This window comes from Gorilla gorilla, chromosome 3, assembly GCF_029281585.2.
Source record: "Gorilla gorilla gorilla isolate KB3781 chromosome 3, NHGRI_mGorGor1-v2.1_pri, whole genome shotgun sequence".
NCBI classification, from domain to species: domain Eukaryota; kingdom Metazoa; phylum Chordata; class Mammalia; order Primates; family Hominidae; genus Gorilla; species Gorilla gorilla.
Genome location: NC_073227.2, coordinates 179852530 through 179874802, shown reverse-complemented (window position 1 = coordinate 179874802; position 22273 = coordinate 179852530). Strand labels below are relative to the sequence as shown.

Here is a 22273-nt window from a genome sequence, read left to right as displayed (position 1 = left end):
ACAATTTCATACAATGTTCTCTCTTCTTTACCAAGGTACTGGTACTAAAGCCTTGTTTTCTTGCACTACAGTAGTTGATTTCTGTTCTGTATAGGAAATTCTTCTGAGTTTATATTACAATAAGGCTTGCTTGCAATCCTTTCCACTTTGTCTGTCATCTTACATTTCCCTTCTTTTTCAAAAGTAAAATGACTGTATCAGTCCACTCATCTTTAGGCCAGCTTGACCTTTAATAATCAAATTATAATAAACACTGAACCCAATACAGTTTCTCATCAACATCTCCACCCTATAAACAATAGCCAATGCTCTCATCAGTTTTAACGTAGGAGAGAGTGCCACCTGCTGAAATTTCTGAAAAACTTCCATAGCTACAATAGAGTGGAGAACTTACTTGCTTCACTATAACCCTCCACTGAATTCTAAATCAACTGAGTTTCATTCTGTAGTCTTGCATCAACCATGCAACGTGGAATAAATCAAGTCATGTAGTATCTTACTTATAATTTAAAAATTATTCACAAAAAATGATGTTTAAGAATGTTTTCAAAAATTTAAGTGTGTGTCCCAGTACTTCATCAGTACTTTATCTCCATGTCACCAGAGAAGGTACACAGGCTGTACTGCAAATGTGGAAACTGAGGCAGAGTTCTGCCTCAACTTTCCTCGGGAACAGAAAGGTTCTTAGTAACAATGCTGGAGTTAGAACCCAGGATTCCTACCTTCTAGTCTAGGCTCATGACTTGGATACTGGCAATGACCAGGGATTCTGACCCCATGCCTAATCTGTCTGCTGGTGCTCATGCTAGTCAATGCATCATGCCATGCAGAGCACTGAGGAAAGGAGCTGGAAGCAGTCTGATCAACTGACAGCCCTGAGAGTCAAGGAAAGGCTGCAGCTACATACAATTTTTTTCCTAATAAAGAAATCAAATAGAATTTTGTTAACACTTATCAATAAGCATTTATATACATTGTAAGTACTTCAAGATCATAAATAATTAAAGCAAAAATGGCTATTTAAGTACATCTCAATAATCTATCATTGGTATCAGGACTCCTTAGTCTAATTGTTATTTATGTCAGTTTTGAACTTATACTGAACCTATGTATTACATTGGACTATATGAAATTAATGTTTTGTAGGTCAAAGAACATCCCATCAGCAACTTTATAAAGTTGGTCCAATTTAATAAGTCAAATCAAAAGGCTTCCTGGGACATTATACCTTGCTCTTTAGGGTTTCAATTGCCTCGGTAAGTGATGGAATCCTTGAGGTTAGCTGTTAGATGCCCAAGCCCCATTCCTCATCCAGTAATCAAAGCCTACCACTTGGCACAGCAGGGGGCTCTGAGGTCAGCGTGGAGCCAACTGTTAAGAATTGTGAATACTGAAAACATTCATTCTATTTTATAGAATAAAGTGTTGCCCAATTCTAACAAAAAACAGAAACTGTGACTATCATCCCTGCTACCTTTAACTCTCTTAGGAAGGACATTTTTAATTACCATGAATTTTCTGTCAAAGCCAGAAGCAATCATAGTGTTTGGTACCCACTATTCTCCTGTCTCTAGCATAAAAAACTAATTTTCCCAACCACGTATCTGCCAAAAGGGAGAGATCAACTACAAATCCTTTAAATGAAGGGATCTTAGGCCAGGTGCAGTGGCTCACGCCTGTAATCCCAGCACTTTGGGAGCACTTTGGGAGGCCGAGGCGGGAGGATCACGAGGTCAAGAGATCGAGACCATCCTGGCCAACATGGTGAAACTCCGTCTCTACTAAAAATACAAAAATTAGCTGGGCGTGGTGGCACATGCCTGTAATCCCAGGTACTCAGGAGGCTGAGGCAGGGGAACCGCTTGAACCCGGGAAGCAGAGGTTGCAGTGAGCTGAGATTGCACCATTGCACTCCAGCCTGGTGACAGAGTGAGATTCCCGTCTCAAAAAAAAAAAAAAAAAAAAAAAAGGGATCTTCACGGGCACAGTAATCAATTCAAAACGTCTGCTACACTCATGTTCTCGGTGTTCAGCAGTACTCTATTAAGGGCTGGCTGCATGGGCATGCGACCCCACACGCACAGCGTCCCCCCTCTCACAAGGGCCCCAGGCTTCATTTAATGTTCTGTGATTATCATTTTGAATTTTAAATAATTTTATCTTTGGACTTTTGTGCTGTAAGTGAAGTTTAATGGGACAATGAAGCATGTGTTCGGATGAAGTCTAATGAGACAATGAAGCTCAGAAAAGGATACCCCAAAGTATGACACTTTGGTATGCTGAGTACTTTGAACTGAAGGACAGGGGCTCAAAAGCAAGACCTTGCTTTTCTGACCTTATCCTGCCCTTCCTTCTCCTACTCCTCTTTCTCCCTAAAGGCATAGAAACTAAGATTCCTGTTCCCCAGGGTAAATCAAAAAAACATGAGCCTCTTTTTTCCCCAAAGCTAACTGTAAAACCTATTATAGAAATACTATTCTAACTTTCTCCCACCTTGTAAGTGCTGGTCACAAATAATTTCTCTGACCTACCTTGCCTGAAAATAGATCATAAGACCCTCCCATTTCGGAGAGGTCTTACCCTCTACCTGGGAGGAAGGAATGCTATACAGAGAGGTCAAAAAGAATTCCGACAAGACAGGTCCTGCTGGGTTTTCCTGCTTAAGTCTATTACCATTAGATCATATTTCTTTGTCCAATCACATTTCTACATGGCAGTCCATTCTGTGTTGAACTTAAGCATAAAAATACAGTTTTCCTTGGGTCCCTCAATCTTCCTGTCTGAAGGCTCCATGTCATGTGAAACTTTGACTAAATAAAATTGTTATGTTTCTCTCTTGTTAACCTGTATTTGTTACAGGAGCCATGACCCTTATGATGGGGAGGGCACGGATGAACTCAGAACCCAGGGTTTGCAGCCCAGACACCATGCAACAGGCCCGGCAGTCAGGCACATACCCATAAGCCTGGGGCAGGCCATGGTGTTAGAAGGCTCTAAAGCGGCACTGCCAGGTCTTGGACCCACACTAATGGCTGTGACTGTGGTGACAACAGAAGCTGCAGTAGCCATGGTTGTGGGTGATAGGGGAGAGGAGAGAGGAGGGACTCTGGTAGCTCCAGGAACCAGGGTGGGAGGCCAGTTTGCCCATCAGTCACCGGAGCCTGTCCCTATAGAGTCTGCACAGATATTTAACTCTACGACCTGAGCACCAGGACAGTAAATTATCACAAAGTAAAAGCCTACATGGGGACATTGCAATAAAGAATATCAGGGAGTTATTATAATTCTGCAGAGAGTTTAGTCTCTGTTTTTGAAAACTGCTGCAACACTGCAAAGTAAATATTCATAGGCATAGAAATAGAAATTGAATGTTATACTGGACAAAAAAATACACTGTTTTCATATGAAGCTTCAGATGAACAAATTATTAAAGAGGAAGGCCATTTTAAAATTAATTTTTCCTTGTAATTGAGGACACAGTGATAGAATGCATAAACAGGCTTTTTGAATTATATATAACTCATGAGAACATTTTTAGTTTCTTGTAAGATCTCCACAAGTTACAGGAAATGTCAGAAGAAATATTAAAATAAGCTTGTATAAATTTACATCTAAAATTAAATTCAGACTTACTCAAAATGGATTTGTGTGAAGAATTAAATCTTTTAAAAAACTGTTTAACAAGAATCATCTGATCCAGATGTACTAAAATTTACATCTTGAAAGTTTATCAAAAATTTATCCATAACCATCATTCTGAGCAAACTATCACAAGGACAGAAAACCAAACACCGCATGTTCTCACTCAGAGGTGGGAACTGAACAATGAGAACACTTGGACACAGGGTGGGGAACATCACACACCGGCGCCTGTCGTGGGGTAGGGGGATGGGGGAGGGATAGCATTAGGAGATATACCTAATGTAAATGACAAGTTAATGGGTGCAGCACACCAACATGGCACATGTATACATATGTAACAAACCTGCACGTTGTGCACATGTACCTTAGAACTTAAAGTATAATAATAATAAAAAAAATTTATCCAAATGTTGTCATAGTCCATAAAGCTACGTAAGACTGCATCAGCAGAAAGGTCCTTCTCCAAGTAAAAAATTATCAAAAATTATTTGCCACCTTGCATTTGCCAGGAGTGACTATCACTTTCAATTATATCCATTGAAAGCCAAGTTGCTAAAACTATAAACTTTGATGACTAAACAAACGTATTTGCAGAAAAGGCTTACAACACAAGATATCACATAATGATATTATAATATAAAATTATGACATCAAAAATATTATGTTTGGAATTTATTAGTTTATATTATTATTCATCTATCACTATCATCTCTATTATATCTTACATATAAAGTATTCTTAAAGAAAAACTTTTTTTCTTTTTAGTCCCTTTAATAACTCTTTTCTTGTTTTTTGGGTAAGAGGACCACATTTTTATTTTGCACTGGCCCATAAATTAGGTAGCCAGCCTTGACCATATTCACAACTTTTCTGAATGTAAGATACTTATTTTAGGTGTAAGTTCACTAGAGATTCACTAGCTCCCAATGCCAGATCTCAATTCAAATTAGTTTTGAAGAATTTTGAAGGAGTTGAGAAACATTGTTTCAACTTTGGATTTAAACCTGAAGGGATAAAAAAACATTTTCAGAAAAGAGATGTTGAAAGAGGATGGTTTCCAAGACCTATCTCTTCCAATCACAGAAGCTGTCATAATGACAGTGAGGATGGTGGCGGTGCCGTCTCCTGACAGTTGCAGTAATGGTAATGACAATGACAGCAATAATAATAGTAAATAATTCACATTGGCCACATTTTATTGCCCATATCCTATGTCTTGGCTAAACACCGGACTTGATTTATCTCATTTAACCCTCCCGGCCACACTCTGAAGCTGTGCTAGTATTATTATCATATTGCAGATGACGATGCAACACTCAGAATCCAGGTTAACTTATTCTATCAGACATCTAGTGAGTGACAGAGCTAGGACTTGTGTTCACACAAAATTCCAAGCTTTTAATCATCTCATTCAAAGTCCACCAACCAAAAAGCAGCTTCTTGATGGGTGACAAAGCTATAATTTTTTCTTTCCAGCTAGCTCCCTAGGGTTGTGAAAGGAACAGAAGCGAGGCAAGCCTCCTGACATGTGCTGCTCACACACCCTGACCCCTCAGTTTCTCAGCTTGTCCCTGCAGTGTCATCTCTTCCAGGAAGGGCTCCCTAATTCCCCCATGACCATCACTGTATTTTCTCCATCCTGAGTCTCATGGCACTTTATGTCTCCCTGTGATATTTATCATGTACCATCTTGTAAACTATTCAAGTACAGGCACATAGCTGAACTGTCTTATACCTTCACAGATCTCTACGTATGTTGAGTACTAGTCAATTTACTAAATCAGTTAATTGACATGTGAATTTTTATAGGTACATATAAAAATTCCACTTCAAGTATTTGGATTGTAGGAAGAACAAGTTGGAAGCTATGAATGTAACATCAAATGTACATTTTGCACACAAAACCAGCTGAAATAAAGACAGAAAATACCTAGATGCCATCTCTATTTAAAATCATGTTCATATCTGTTTAGTTGAAGAATTTACATTTTACAAAGAGAATATATCACAAACCCTTGACTTCATATATTTTTGAATACCACACTGGTATCACTGTAGCCAAGGAAGAGATTGATCCACCCTTCATTACTTATACAAGCTACATCTGGAAGGGACTCAATTTAAAGAGAGCACACCATTTTAAATGAACACCCAATCTAGCTCAACATGATACAACTACCCAGATACTCCCCAGTGTCTTCCAAAGGAGGAGATTTTAAAATTTCAGCTTTTATTTATTCTTCCCTTTAGAACTTCCAATTTGTAAACTTTCAGGCTCAGCTGAAGCTAATAAAAAAGTTTTGGTTCTTTTTCCACTGACAATAGGCACGAACAGCCTCCCTGCCAGTTTCATCAAGCTGCCTACACTCCTACTTTTCTCAGCAAGAGGAAACTTGCAACTCACCTTCTTGGGATGATGCCATTTTCCAAACTTGTTGTCTGACTTCGAAGCCAGCGGCGCTGGTAACTGCTGGAAGAAGATGTAGAGGAGCTTGGAGATGGGAAAGGTGTGATCAAAAGACTGCTTAGTGAGGCTGTAGGAAGAATTTGGAATTTGAAAGTTGAGGTCAATTAGTCCTCATGTAGCTACATAATGCACAACATTAAGAATGTATTTAATATCACTGAACTCTACATTTATTATGTATTTAATATCACTAAACTGTACACTTCGCCATTAAAAAAATGACAAAACCCGCAATTACCTTTGCACCAACCTAATAAAATGGTTGAGATGGTAAATTTCATATTATATGTATTTTAATACAATCCAAAAATTGGAAAAAAAATATCTATGCCAAGTAATCTAAAATTTCAGGTTCTACCAGTCATATCCAGCAGGGGGAGACTATAATTTCTCTCTTCCTAAGATTTCTGAACAGCAAAGAAAACATCCTTTAAAAAGGAACACAAATTAAAGGAAATAAGAGTCACAGATGTAGCAAGTGCACAAATTAGCAGGCCCAAATTACAAATGCAAAATAATCATTACTCAGACTGTAGATTGCAGATTTCTACTAAAATGGTCCACACAACATAACTATATTGCCACCTGGTAACTAATGCCATACATAATGCTTACTTTACACATATTTCCTCCTGAGTAATCCTTCACTCTATACTTTGAGGTAAAATTAGGCAAATAAGTTTTTTCCCCATCTAGTATCCTGTCTCCCAAACTTCATCTCCATATATACAATACTTATCCTCCTTCCCTCCAGCCCCCACTGCTACTCTGTTGTCTGTGAAAAAGAAACCTCTACTCTCCAATATGCTTTCTGCTTGGATTACTTATTTGCCTCTGATCCTTTCTCTGCTTCCTCCTGCTACATATTGGATGCCTACACCTGTGTCTCAGGAAGTATGAGCTGACAGTGCCATCCCAGACTTTTCTAACAGGCAGGGAGGAGGGACTAGTCCCTCTCAGGTAGGCAAAGGGTTTCTTTCAAGTCAAGCTGCTTGATGAACATCTACTGGCTTGAAAGAATGGAAGAAAACAGACTTGTTCTGCTTTTACTTCCCTAAGGCTAAGGAATTAGACATTGAAATGTCACTCAGTCCAGTGGAAAATAAAATAGGGTGCTACAGATGGCCAGTCAACATTTTCTGAAACAAATCACAGGGCAAAGGAAATTGATTTTGGTAAATACAGTATACTGTGCTCATGAATATCACTTGATAAAGCAGTGTCTCCACATGAACTATTACATTTATACTTTTGTAGGCAAACGTAAATAACCTGACTTCCCGACCTGAGCTCTTAAATACTACAGGAGTTACTTTGCTATCAACTAATAAGAAATGCCAGGTGTGCTAGGCAACTGGGGTAAGTGGTGGACAAGTCTATAATAGTATCAATGAACATGATGACTCAAGTTTCTTTCCAAAGCAGAGGTCTCTGAGATGCTTTTCCTTTTATCTAGCTGATATTCACAGAAAATTTGTTTGGTAGGTCTTAATCATCTTTGCATCCATTGTACCCATAACGGTGCCTTGACCACAGTAGGCAATTAGCAAATGCTTCCTGAACGTTTGGCACTTTTTTTTTTTAACCAAACTGTTACATGTAGCTGGCGCCAGTAAGCTGACCTGGTTGCCATCTTGAGACCAGACTTAAATCCCCAAAACCAAATCCACATTTCAAGTATCAGTGAACAGGTAATTTTTCTGAGAATTTTGAAAGGAGTTAGAAGAGAGCTTTTCCTTGGAGTCACACAAAATTACTTAATAAAACATCCTAATTAGACGTTTCTGTCCTGCCCCCTAGTTCCTAAAGTCCCCTACAGAATCCAGAAGCCCCCTCCCACATCTCTAGGGTCCTGCCTCTCTCCTTCCCTTAGGCTGAGCAAATCAACTTCTGGCAGGCAGAGAACAAGGTTGACAGATGGTACTTGCTGGATAAATACTCTTCTCCTGTCACAGTATTAGGGCTCAGAAAATGGCACCCCAAAATATGGTGCCCTGGCATCCTGAGCACTTTGAACCAAAGGACACTGGAAGGCCTCAGAAGTCAAGTCTGTCTCAGATCTTCTCCTGACCTTCTTTCTCCTGCTCCCCCTCCTCCCTGCAAGGCAAACCACAGAAACTAAAATTCCTCTTCATTAAGGCAAGTCACAGAAACTAGATCCCCTTTTCCCCCAAAGCCAGCCATGAAACCTAGAAATATTACTTTAACATTCCCTTGCCTTTCTATGTAAGAGCTGGCTATAAGGAAATTCTTAGGCCTACTTTATCTGAAAGTAGATCGTAAGACCCTTAATTCCAGAAGGGGTCCAGTCCTATACCTGACAGGAAGAAATGCCACACAGAGAGATCAAGAAGAATCAGGATGGGCCCTTGCTAGGTGGGTTTTCCCCTTTGGTCTGTGACTATAAGATCAACCCCCTTTTGTCCAATTACAATTCTACCTGGCTACCCACTCCTTCATCAAATCTAAGCATAAAAAGGGACAGTTTTCCCTTGGGTCTTTGGGTATCTCTGAAGGCTCCCATGCCATATAAAATTTTGATGCATTCTTCAGTATGACAATTGCATTTTTCAACTCCAGAATTTCTGCTTGATTCTTTTTAATTATTTCCATTTCTTCATTAAATATATCTGATAGGATTCTGAATTCCTTCTGTGTTCTCTTGAATTTTGAGTTTCCTCAACACAGCTATTTTGAATTCTCTGTCTGAAAGGTCACATATCTCTGTCTCTCCAGGACTGGCCCCTGGTGCTGTATTTAGTCCATTTGGTGAGGTAACGTGATCCTGGATGGTCTTTATGCTTGTGGATGTCAGTCAGTGTCTGGGCATTGAAGAGTTATGTATTGATTGTAGTCTTCACAATCTGGGCTTGTCTGTACCCACCCTTCTTGGGCAGGCTTTCCAAATATTTGAAGGGACTTGGGTATTGTGATCTAAGTTTTTGGTCACTGCAGCTGTATCTGAACAAGCCAGCTGACACTGTGCTCCCCTTGGCTGATCTTGGATAAGATCTAGAAGAATTCTCTGGATTACCAGGCAAAGACTCTTGTTCTCTTCCTTTACTTTGTCCCAAACAAATGGAGTCTCTTTCTCTCTCTGCTGAGCTGCCTAGAGCTGGAGGAAGGGTGAAACAAACATCCCTGTGACCACCACCATTGAGACTGCATTGGGGCAGACCTGAAGCCAGCACAGCACCGGGTGTTGCCCAAGGCCTGCTGCAAGTACTACCTGGTTACCGCCTATGTTTGCTCAAGACCTAGGGCTCTAAAATCAGCAGGTGGTGAAGCCAGCCAGGCTTGTGTCCTTCCCTCAAAGGTGGCAAGTTCCCCCTAGTGAGTCCAGAGATGCTGTCTGTGAGCCAATGCCTGGAGTCAGAAACCTTATGAATCTACCTGGTGCTCTGTTCTGCTGCAGCTGGGCTGGCACCCAAGCCACAAGACAAAGTCATTCCAACTCTTCCCTCCCCTGTCCCCAGGCAGAGGAGTCTCTCTCCATGTCTACCACCACCACGGGCCCATAGTGGCTACTGCCAGCCTATAGCGATGTTCACTTAATGCCCAAGGGCTCTTCAGTCAGCTTATGGTGAATGCTGCCAGGCCTGGGACTCACCCTTAGGGCAGTGGGCTCCCCTCTGGCCCAGGGCAGGTCCATAGATGCTGTCCAAGAGCCAATGTCTGGAACTGAAGACCCTAAGTGCCTGCTTGGTTCTCTACCCCACTATGGCCAAGCTGGTACCGCTTTTCTCAAGCATAAGGGGCCTCTCCTCAAAGCCACCACAGCAGTGACTGTGCTAGGTCATGTCACGTCTCAGAGTCTCACCCAGGGCCTTAAGTCAGCAGGTGATGAATCCTGCCAGTACTGAGTCCTTCCCTTCAAGGCAGCGGGTTCCTTTGTGCCCAGGCTGTGTCTGAAAATGTTGTCTGGGAGCTAGGGCCTAGAATAGGCACCTCATGACATTGCCCAGTGCTCTATCCTACTGTGTCTGAGCTGGTATCCAAGTTGCAAGACAAAGTCCTCTTTACTGTTCCCTCTCCTCTCCAAGTGGAAGAAAGGAGTCTCTCCTGGAGCTACGAACTACACTGCCTGGGGTTGGGAGATTGGTGGCACAAGCATTCTCTTAGTTGCCCCGGCTGGTGTATCACTAAGCCGTGTGCACCCCAAGTCCACTGGCTCTGAGCCCAGCACAGCATCAGAACTGGCCCAGGAGTTGCAGTCCTTGTGGTCTAGACAGCCTTTCAAGTTTATTTATTTAGCACCCCAGAGCACTTTAGTCCGTGGTGGCATGGCTTTCTGTAACTCAAGTTCCAGCTGCTGGGATGGGCATTTCCTTCTGGCTAGGGCTGGAGTAAGTGCTCTGTGGGCACCAGCTGAGCTCAGCCTGGTGTTGGCAGCACTGCATTCCAATGCAAAGTTTCTCCCCAAGTGCACAGATTCCCTTTCTGCACCACACGTCCAGGGGATTGGGGAGGGGTGGCGCTGGCAATTCAAGACTCTCTCGCCTACCCTCCCACCCTCTATGAAGTTAAAAGCAGGTTCTGTGATGGTTCACCTGATTTTTGATTTTTATGAAGTTGTTTTTTTGTGTGTGTGGATAGTTTTCAAATTTGGGGTTCCTGCAGGGAGGACGATCGGTGGAGGCTTCCATTCAGCCATCTTGCTCTGCCTCCTCTTCACGTAAAATTTTGATTAAATCATTTGTTACGCTTTTCTCTTGTTAACCTGTATTTTGTTACAGGTGTGTCGGCTATGACCCTTAGGAGGGGTGAGAAAAGGTATCACACCCTTTCTGCCCCTACAACACAAGACAGAGAAGACCCTGAGGTCCAATTTATTCTGGAAATTATCTGTATTATATAACTCAGGTTAGCAAACTGAGTAAGAGTCCAGGCTCCTAGTTCAAATCCTGCTTCTGTGTCTAGTAGCTGTGACACTTGGCCAGCAGTTTACTTAACGTGTCAGCTCTCTCATCTGTAAAATGGGGACAATAAAGTACCACACCTCAGTATTTTTCATGAAAGCTGCTATCTGCTAGCGGATTCTGAATTGTCTAGTGGATCAAAACCAACGTTTAAAAAAACAGAAAAGAAAACAGAGTATATTGCACTGTTAATATTAATCCATGAAACTTCTCTGTAATATATAAAGATGTTTCTTACTAGATCATGATGTAAAATGCATTAGCATGGGTTGCAGACCAAAGAAAAATTTGAAAAAACAGCTATTTCATAAGCTTCCTGTGAAGATTAAACAAATCAATACGCATACAACACTTAACCCAGTCACCCACACGATAAATGTTAGCTTTTCACTCCTTCTAATCATTCTCGGAAAAGGTGGGCCAAGTAAGACAACTTGGTGCACTAGAAGATTATTAGTTCTAATTAGTTAATTATGAGAAGAACTTATAACTTGTAAAAGAGACAGAACAAGAGAAGGCAAAAAATCAAAGAGAACATTCCTTTTTTCCTGCTGAATGACACTTTTTATGGCATGCAAATGAGTGAGTTTATATTACAGTGTTGGCTTAGTGCTATCCAGCGTTTCCTCATCAAAAGTATTTTAAGATTTTTATGTAAAAGTGCTGTGGCACATCATTGTTAATCATACGCTCTAGATAACAATTCAGTATAACTTTCAAATGCAAGAGGACTAACCTTAACCTGAAAACAATTGCCATTTTCATGACAAAAGGGTGGATTCAGTCAACATCAGTGTATCTGAATGTTGGCCTGGCTCACTATCTGAATGGCAGGGCCTTCTGATGCAATGCATGCAATGCTCGAGTGCTAGTATACATCTGAGCCACCTGGGGAGCTTGTTTAAAAAGAAAGCTTCATGAAGGTGGTGGTGCAAGCATGTTGTCCAGTAACTTGGTGGCCTGAGGCAGGAGGATAGCTCAAGCCCAGAGGATCGCTTGAGCCTAGGAGCTTGAGTCCAGCCTATACAACATAGTGAGACCTCATCTCTTTAAAAAGAAAAAGACAAGATAGCAACATGGACTCTCCCCTAGTTGATTCACTACCTTTGGAATACGGCCTAGCATCTACATGATAATGAAAAGAACTTTTGCATGAGTTCAGTGCTAGCTGTGCCTCCAGTTAACTCTGTGTACTGGATAAAGAAATTCTCCAATTGGTACCTCAGTTATCAAATGCCAAGACTTTTAGTTAAATTATTCACAGGCTCAGTTTCAGTTTTAAAAGTGCTATATCTAAATATTCCTTAATATTTTTAGGAGCTTTTCTTTTACAATACTTTTATAATTAGAAAAAAGTTAATGCATATAGGTTGCAAAGACTTTGGCAGTTTTGTGCATTAAGAAGAAAATTAAAATTAACACTAGTCCCATCACCAGATTACTGGTAAAATTTTATATCTGGTTAACGCCCAGCTTAAACACAACTGTGCTTTTGTCCCCACCCTCCTATCTAAGGAGGTATCTTCAACTAGCATCCATTTATACCTGCAGAGATTAACAACAAGAAAAGAGAATCAATCTAAAGATTTTAAAATGCTGCTTGCTGCTGTTCCTGGCATGTGCCAATCAAGTTCAAGATTAATGTTTAACTTTCTCTGAAAAAAAATTTTTGCTACTTGTGACAGTTTACCAGAAAACACTGTAGTGATTATTTGATGAAAGAATTTAGATTTGACAAATAAGGCCCTGAAGCTCTTAAATCAAATCCATTCACTCAACGAATATTTACTGAACACTTACTAAGTGCCTGCACCATGCTAGGGACCTAGGATGGAAACTGAAGGGACATAGGCAGAGTAGCTGCCCTTAAGAGACTTACACTCATGGAATAAATAAGATTATTTCAGACAGTGGTAACTACTATAAAAATAAGTTCCCATGATTTTCTCTAAGTAACTAGCACAAAGGTTTTTGGAGGTGGTAGAGGTAAATTCTTTAATCAGTGGTCGACAACACCTTTATGAAAATGGGTCATCTCAACTGAGACTTAAATGCCAACAAAAGCCAGCCATGGAAAAGGCTCAAAGGGAGGACATCCCAGACATTCTATATGAAAAGAACCAGATAATATCAATATTTACCAAAAAAGAAAATCCAAGCATACTCCTACTTATATATATGGATGGATTTATTTTCCCCCCTCATTCAAATATTCATTGAGCATCTACTATATGCCAGGTACTATATGAGCTGCTGGGAACAGATCTGTTAATATGACAGATTGGGTAGGTTTCTGCCCTCATGGAGCTCACACTCTGAGGGAGAAGAAGAACAAACAAAAGTCTTCAAGGATTTAACAACATAACCACATAATGTGGTAAGTCGAGAAAGAAGGTGCAGAAGTCAAGCACTCAGAAGCAGCTCCAGTTTCTTCAAAGGAAAAAGTTTTGAGGTTGGCTTATTTATTCTGCCGAAAAATGTGATCACGGTTCCAAACAGGCAGCACCCTCAGACTTTGTCCAGGAAATAGGGCTACAGCAAATGATCAGGGCAGGACCCTAGACCAGATCTACGCCCTGCCAAGAATTTTCATTTGCAAGGAGACATCTAAGGAAAGAATGCTGCAGAGAACTCCTAACTCTTCTCTGTCTTCAGCAGCCATTCAAATACATGTGGAAACAATCCCATCAAAATAAAAAATGTATCAGTGGGATCAGACCCCTTATTTCCTCTCCAGGCTCATTCTGCACCACTCTCCCATCCCCACGATACATCTTTGCACTAGCCTTAGCCCTTCCCATACCTAAGATGCTCTTTGTTGTGATCTTCACATAGTTGGTCCCTACTGCCATTCAAGTCTCAGCTGAAATGTCATCTTCTTAGAGAGGCCTTCCATAAGTTTTCTTTTCCTCAGTGGTAAGTGGTTGCCTACATTTTATTGTCTATTATTTGTCTCTCCTTTATTGAATATAAAATCTGTGAGATCAGGGATAATATCCATTTGACCACTGATCTATTCTCATATCCTAGAAAAAAATGTCCGCCACATGAGGTGCTCAAGAAACGCTGCTGGATGAAGAATGAGCAAACTGTATGTGCAGGATGACAGTGATACCCATCTCTTCAAGTGTGACAGAAATGAAGCATTAGAGAAACACATTTCTGGACAGAATTCAAATACTGAATTTGTTAAAAGTTTCCTGTGGCCAACACAGTATATACGGCATTTAGATTTTCTTTTTTCCCGTCTTCATTAAAAACAATTTTTTGGATGGCATAAGTGATAGTATGGCTCTGAATTTGAGCACTTTTTATATATGTTTGACACAGGGGGTATTACATCCACAACACAATAATGATCTTTGTTTACTGTAATATGACACTACTTATCTTCAAGTTTTAGCTTGAAACACTGGCAAAAATACAAGGTTCCCCGAAGTTTAGCAACTGTATTTCTCAACACACAAACATAGGAGCATTTAAAAGGTAAATGAGTATAGCTATAATTATTGTCTAGCAGGAAAATTTCATTTAAAATAAACCAAAAATGTTAATAGGAAAATCAAATTATAAGGAATACATTATAGTTCCCAAATCACAAAATGATTTTAGGACTTTAAAGGGTCCTCAAAAGCCAAACAGGTACTTTAAAGTTTTAATAAAATTCCTATAAAGGCCCTTTAATAAAAAGCCAATGTTCTTACCACCTTGATTTCAAAACATCTTAAATTTTTTCCTTTTTAAAAAATTTGTATAATTAAAAAAAAATTATACAAAGGTTTTAAAAGTTTATAAGGGGTACAAGTGCAGTTTTGTTACGTGGATATGTTGTATGGTAAAACACCTTAAATTTTAATTTATCTAAGGTATAAACGCTAGCCACCTTGGTAACCAGCTCACTCTGCACATTTATATGTCAAATTATTCTAGTGTCCTATGTCTTTTATTTATAGTTTGGGCTCTAAGAAAGAGGTGTCTACAAAAGACTTATGGAGGGCATACAAATGTGGTCCTTTATTATTTCATTTAAGTAAAAGTTATTTAGTCTGGCTTCACAAGGGATTTTAATTCAAGTTACACTAAACTTATAGATTAATTTGCAGAATTTGATGTATCGCTCCATTTATTTAGGTCTTCTTTTAATATAAGTTATTACAATTTCTCAATACCAGTATCACATATTTTTTCTTAGATTTATTCCTTTATCCCTTACAGTTTTTATTGCTATCTGCATTACTTTCTAATTTTTCTTAAACAGGTATGTAAGAAGGCAAATTTAGAAAGGAAAAAGCTAAGGCAAAAGACCAAATAAATTTGTGGAAATGAAAAAGATAAATATCCATGCCAGGAAAATACCAAACATCTGAAATAGGAGAAATATAAAGAAATAAGAAACTGAGCCACACTACAGATTATCAAGCTCACATATATAAAGACAAGGCAAAGCAAGGCTAAGGCCAAGGCCAAGATTCGATGGTTAAGATACAACCAGGCATTTTTAGATTTGGATAGTTTATTACTTACATAGACAGTGAAAAGAAGAATAAGCCAAAGGTGCCAGCTCCCAGTGATCTTTGCCCCATACATCAAAAAGGACAACACCAACACAAAAGGGGCCAGATGCCTACAAGGCAAGTTGTGGGATATCCCGTTGCTGGGGAGTCAGTTCTAGACTGCAGCTACACGCTTTTATATATTGCAGCTCTAGTCTGAGGCGGGTAGGGCAGAAAGTCCCATACCTCATCAGAACTCTGGAGTGGATGAGAAACTATCATGACAGCCTCCCGGGGAAGGTAGGGAAGTGTTCCAAGAGGATCAAGTTGTACTGCCAGGGCTCAGATAAGATGCAGCTTAAGCCTTTGCCTGTATGGAATTGTGCAAGGTCAATGGGGTGTCACAGCCTTTTCCCTGAGGCAAAGAATAAATAAAAACAGTACCCTCCTTTGCTCTTGCTCCTCTCTACAAAGCACTCTATCAGTTCAGTTGGTGAAGGGTTCAAGTACAAACGGGATGCCATCCTTCATTATTCAATGGTCCCACACTGTAATAAAGAACCTGACTTGTTTCTTGATGTTCAACTCCTGATAGCTTTTAAGCTTTACCCTCCTCTCCCTCTTCCCTTTCTGCTCCACACCTGGGCAAACTGATGAGGAAAGCCCAGGTGCTCACTCCTTTGGTACCAGTGAGAATTTCAAACCATATGCAGTAACCCTCACCCCAGCCTTATCCCGCAACCACCATAAAAGCCCCAGTGTAATCCCCTGTCCCATTCTCTGAAGACATTCTCCAACCAGCTCGAGAAGCCCCCACCCTGTTGTCTCCCCAGAACAGCCTCATTATGTGAGTAATAAACCTTTTCATATCCTCTTGGTGTGTGCATGTAGAGTCATCAATCTTGACATCTACACCAACTTTTGGATGGTTGTACATCCTGTATCTGCAGAGTGACCAAAACACATGTCTTATTTGAACACTATGATAATGTAGATTCTTACCCTGAAAGTTCATTTCAAAGCATTTAAATAAAAATGTGTAAAAGTATATATTGTAAGTTCTCCTTATACTGACTTTCTTTATTTTACCACTTTTAAGAACAGAGGAAATGCAGTTGCAGACAGAATGGAAAAAGTATTTTTCTTATCAATGATGTGAACACCTTGACGAGGAAGAGTTTAAAGCTGAATTCAGGTCAATAGACAAGGCTTGATGACACTGGTCTCAATCCCACCCCTCTGAACCTTACTCTACTCATGTACTCAAGACTTCCAAACTTTAGCTTCTGGCTGGGCACAGTGGCTCACGCCTGTAATCCCAGCACTTTGGGAGGCTGAGGTGGGTGGATCACCTGAGGTCAGGAGTTCGAGACCAGCCTGGCCAACATGGCAAAACTCCGTTTCTACTGAAAATACAAAAATTAGCTGGGTGTGGTGGTGTGCGCCTGTGATTTCAGCTACTTGGGAGGCTGAGGCAGGAGAATAGCTTGAACCTGGGAGACGGAGGTTGCAGTGAGCCGAGATTGCGCCACTGCACTCTAGCCTGGGTGACAAAGCGAGACCTTGTCTCAAAAAAAAAAAACAACAACAACAACAAAAAACAAATTTTAGCTTCTACTCCAACCCATCTCACTAGAGCCAGTTTCCTATTTCTATATTACAGCTGACTATGCACAACTGGAGAACATGTAGACATTTCTAGGTAAAAATGTATCCCAATCTCTGTAGCTAGAAAATTATCTCAGTATCTGTCTCCCCGACCTGGCCTCCTGCTTTCCCTGTACTGGGTAATGCTCACCTTCCACTTGCTTTCTCAGGTTAGAAACTGGAGATGCATCCTTGGTTCCTCCTTCCTCCTCCATAACCTGTGTCCCATTAATCACTGAACTTTGCTGATGCAACCTCCTAGGATGGCTGAAACCCAACCCTCTTCTCTCCCAAGACCCTACTTGAAAATTTCTAATGGGAACCACTAGAATAACACCTTAAAAAGCTATCTTTTGGATCTGTATATGTAAAGAAGACATATTCAAAATATCCAAAACGGAATACAATGAGGATGCATTTCCCTCCATACCTGCCCCAGCTTGTGCTGCTTTTTCCAAAGACATTCTATAAGTGGAGAAATGGCTGATTCTAGGACGGGGATAGGAAATACACAAGATGACTCTGGAGCATCTTGTCTTGCCAGAAAGGAAGGAAGTGCTCAAAATACTCACCCCAACCCCTCACAGATAGAGATATGTTAAAGGAGCATGGGAGCCTATTGAGAGAGCTCCCAATGGTCAAAACCGAAACAATTTGAGCAACAAATAAATGAAGTTGTGGGGTGCTGTGGCTCATGCCTGTAACCCCACTATTTTGGGAGTCTGAGGTGGGAAAATTGCTTGAGCCCAGGAGTTTGAGACCAGCTGGGGCAACATAGTGGGGCCTTGTTTCTACATAAAAGAAAAAAAAAAAAATTCTGGGTGTGGTGGTGCATGACTGTAGTCCCAGCTACTCAGGGGGCTGAGGAGGGAGGATACCTTGTGCCCAGGAGTTCGAGGCTGCAGTGATGCAGTGAGCTATGCTCACACAAGAGCACTCCAGCTTAGGGACAAGCAAGACCATCTCCAAAAAATAAATAAATAAATAATAGAAATGAAGTAGTATTGGGTTTTAGCCAAAAGTGAAAAATAAATATCTTTGAGTCCATAGTAGAATAATGACTAAACAAATAAATGGGAGAAGAGACATATCTCCATGCAGGAGAAGTCCAAATAATTTATGTAGGTACTCTGTCCTCAAGGAGGGGCAGCATAATTCCCCACCCTTTAGGTATGGGGTAAGCATCCTGACTTCTTTCCAAAGTACATAGCCTGGACAGGAGGAAATAAAGAGTAACTTTACAGTGGAGAAACTGACAAACACTTCCTCAGCCAGGTAATCAAGGCCAATATTAACAGTCATAAATAATGTTGGTGGCATATACCCTTATAGGATGTGACGAAAATGGCACTTTACTTCTATGATCTTCCTTCCCCAAACCCACAACCTCAGTGTAATCATGAGAAAAACATTAAATTCTAATAATGGGGCAATCTACAAAATACCTAACCAGTACTCCTCAAGATTACCAAAAACAAAGAAAATCTGAGAAACCACCACAGCTAAGAGAAGCCTGAAGAACATGACAACTAAGTGTAATGTCCCAGAACCAGAAAAGGCTATTAGATGAAAAACTAAGGAAATAAAAAAAACTGTGGACTTTAGCTAATAGTAATGTATCAGTATTGGTTCATTAATTGTAACAAATATACCATACTAATATAAGATGTTAATAATAGGGTAAACTGAGTGCAGGTTATATGGGAACTCTTGTACTACCTTCTCAATTTTTCTGTAAGTCTAAAACTTCTAGAAAATAAAACTATTTTTAAAAATTTCCCCATTTATCAACTATTTGGACAGGAAGTTAAAAATCGCAGGCCTAGGCTAGGCATGGTGGCTCACACCTATAATCTCAGCACTTTGGGAGGCTAAGGTGGGTGGACTGCTTGAGCTCAGGAATTCCAGACCAGCCTGAGCAACATGGCGAAACTCCATCTCTACCAAAAATATAAAAATTAGCCAGGTGTGGTGGTATGTACCTGTAGTCCCAGCTACTTGTGAGGCTGAGGTGGGAGGATGGCTTAAGCTTGGGAGGCAGAGGTTACAGTGAGCCAAGACTGTGCCACTGCACGCCAGCCTGGGCAACAGAGCCAGAAAAAAAAAAAAAAAAAAAGCAGGCCTAAAAGAGAATAAATAATATCTTTATGTCTTTAATTTCTCTACATCTTCTACTGCTAACTTAACTCTCACACTTGGAGCTCCTGCTCTGTTTCAGAACTTGGGCCTTCATCCCTACACAATTTTAGATGGGTATAAGGAGATGAAATCTTAGCGAACAAATTACAGTGTGAACATAAAGAGTTCTTACATTAAAAGAGTGTTAAATGCCACCACAGGTGTGAAGCTCACACTATCTTGACGTGGACTCTGTGACTTCTGAACCACTCCCAGGTATGATATCTGAAGGTAAACACATCTACCAGGATAGCAGGGAGAGCAAAATGCCACTCAGGGCCATTTGCAGCCCTCTCCACCATCTGTGCTCCCTTCCTCCCAACAGGAGAACCAGAGACTGGAAGTAAAGACTGCCCAGAATAGAAGTCAAATTACTAAGGAAAGCCAGCCTTCTCCAGCTTTCAAAATTCACACTGGTATCAACACCTATCCCCCATTTCCTCCAATATGGTCAGTCCCTAGTTCCTCTCATGGACTGCAAAAAAGCATTCTGATCTGGCTGAATCTTTACTTTTGATCTGACTTTCTACTTTAATTTGAACTTGGCTTCCCAACTTTCCTGTTTCTCAAAGAGCAAGGAAAAGTAGTTTCAGGAGCAATTTAGAATCTGAATACAAAACAAGTAAGATTTCAACCTGTACAACATGAACCATTTATATGAACTATATTATAAACTGAAAAGTTACCTAAGAAAATCCAAACTTTTCCTAATAATGTTTCTTTGTTAGGTCCCTCAAATTCCCTGAATCTTTTCTCCACAACAAAAAGGGGCATAAACAAATAAATAAGGTTACAGCTGTGCAGAAACTGTGATATCAGTGTTCAGAACGGGCCCCAGTAGAATGTTGCTCATCTTTCTTTCTTTCACGGAGAGCTAAAGAGCTCCCACCACACAGAGGCAAATATGTTAAATTCTGTCACCCACTAAGACAGCCATTTTGACTAAGAGTGATCTTGGTTCTAGGGGCTGTGCTTCCCACTCCGCGACTTCTGGTAAGGCCCACATCTTCTTGCCAGGAAAGTCAACCATAACAAAGCCCTAGTTCCAGTCCTGTCAGGGGCTGGGTCGCGGGTGGTTACAAAGGCAGGGAGCCGAGCTTTGGGACACTAAGCTCTGTAACACATGCTTATTGTCCTTGAGTAACTGATGGAACTCAGTTATCTGACAGTGTCCCACAAAGACTGGAGGAGTTATCTTCAGCACCATTAAACAGAAACAAAAGCAAAACAGTTTACTTAGTGCTTCATAAGTTTCCCTTTACCTTCTCAGACTTTATGTTATGGCTGTAAGTGAAAATGATACAGGTCTGATCAATGAGTCTCTTTTTTTTTTTTTTTTTGAGACAGAGTCTCCGTTTCCAGCCTGGAGTATAGTGGCGCAATCTCGGCTCCCTGCAACCTCCGCCTCCCAGGTACAAATGATTCTCGTGCCTCAGCCTCCTGAGTAGCTAGGACTACAGGTATGCGCCACCACGCCTGGCTAATTTCTTTCTTTTTTTTTTTATTTTTTATTTTTAGTAGAGATAGAGTTTCCCCATGTTGGTCAGGCTGGTCTCAAACTGACCTCAAGTGATCTGCTCACTTTGGCCTCTCAAAATGCTGGGATTACAGGGGTGAGCCACTGTGCTCGGCCTGATCAATGAGAGTTTCTGACCAAAGGTTCCCAGCTCAACTTTACAGAAAAGATTATGAACACCAAAACACATCGATTTTAACCATAAATAAAATGCTATTACTTTACATTATGTGACATATGTAAACCAAACTGGAGACTCAGTAACAAATCACATTTCATTTAGTAACACAAGAGCAGAGTTGCACAGAGTGGGTTAAAAGGCTCTGAGGCTACGCAGGAGCATAAGGACCTTGGAGTAGTGTCTAAGCGGAGGAGCTGGACAGAGAAATGAGTGAAAAGCCAAGAAGAACATCATGTGAGGCCTGGATCCAGTCTGAGCAACGCCTGGCTGGCCCATTTGTTGAAGGTGTCATGTATCACAGGAGAAACCAGCAGGGTGCTCCTAGTCTCACTGGAAGGTAGGGGCTGCCTGTACGATATGTATTCATCAGGCAGAGCACCACACACCACCTCCAGTCCTTGAATTTCAGTCCACTCATTCACCACCCTTCTCTTATAATACAAAATCTCAGATCTGAACCACAAGTCAAAACTCAAAAGAGGTCACATACAAAAGGTGAAACCAAGAGATCCTAAAAGCAGTAACAGAAAGGTTTAGGCCTTGAGGCAAGGAGAGAAGGGTACCTGATAAAATCTAGATCAGCATGTCTCTAGAACAGAAGAAACGGTGACCAGGTCAGCTGGCTGGTCCTCCCACTGTCACAGGACAGATTTACTTCCACAAACCCTTCTCTTCCTCTGAGTCTATACTCAACAGTCAAGCAAGCATATTACTAGTACAATGGGCTCAAGGAAGCTTCACTCTGGAAAGAAATTTCTTAACAAACATTAGTCTCATATAAATTTGAGTGTTAGAAAAAACTAGTTTATGTTGCACAATCACTCATGGATACTGTACATTAAAGTTTCAGATCTTTAGATATGTCAGACTATCTTAGGAAGGAAAAAACAAAGAACAGGATGAGGGTTATCTACCTGTCTTCTACTTTCCCACCTTCCACACCACGGTAGATAGTTCACTCTGTTAGTTAAACCAATAAACAGAGTACAAGTACCTGATCGAGCAATGCCACTGTCCCTGTCTTCATTCTGTCCCCTGCTTGGCATATCAACTGGTGTGCTGTGTGCTAAGATAAAGGAACAAGAAAACCATGTTATTGGGCTCTTCAGAGATAAAGTTTTTAAAATGACTGCAGTAATTTTTAAATTTCAAAGTAGGCTACTGCTACTGATGATTGGCATAAGCTTATAATAGAGATTAACTAGAAGGCAAAATTAAATATATAAAAAG

General features: G+C 40.6%; 1 protein-coding gene across 8 annotated transcripts in view; it reads right to left on the bottom strand.

The window, feature by feature from the left end:
- FNIP2 (folliculin interacting protein 2) overlaps window positions 1-22273 on the bottom strand; it is a 138679-nt gene that overhangs the window by 50364 nt on the left and 66042 nt on the right. For all 8 annotated transcript variants that reach the window (XM_019025683.4, XM_004040572.5, XM_055384768.2 and 5 more), the window contains 2 exons: window positions 22038-22109; window positions 6047-6176 (listed from right to left, as the gene is read on the bottom strand). In XM_019025683.4, coding sequence (XP_018881228.4) covers window positions 6047-6176; window positions 22038-22109 — 202 coding nt within the window. The remainder of the gene's footprint in view (window positions 1-6046; window positions 6177-22037; window positions 22110-22273) is intronic.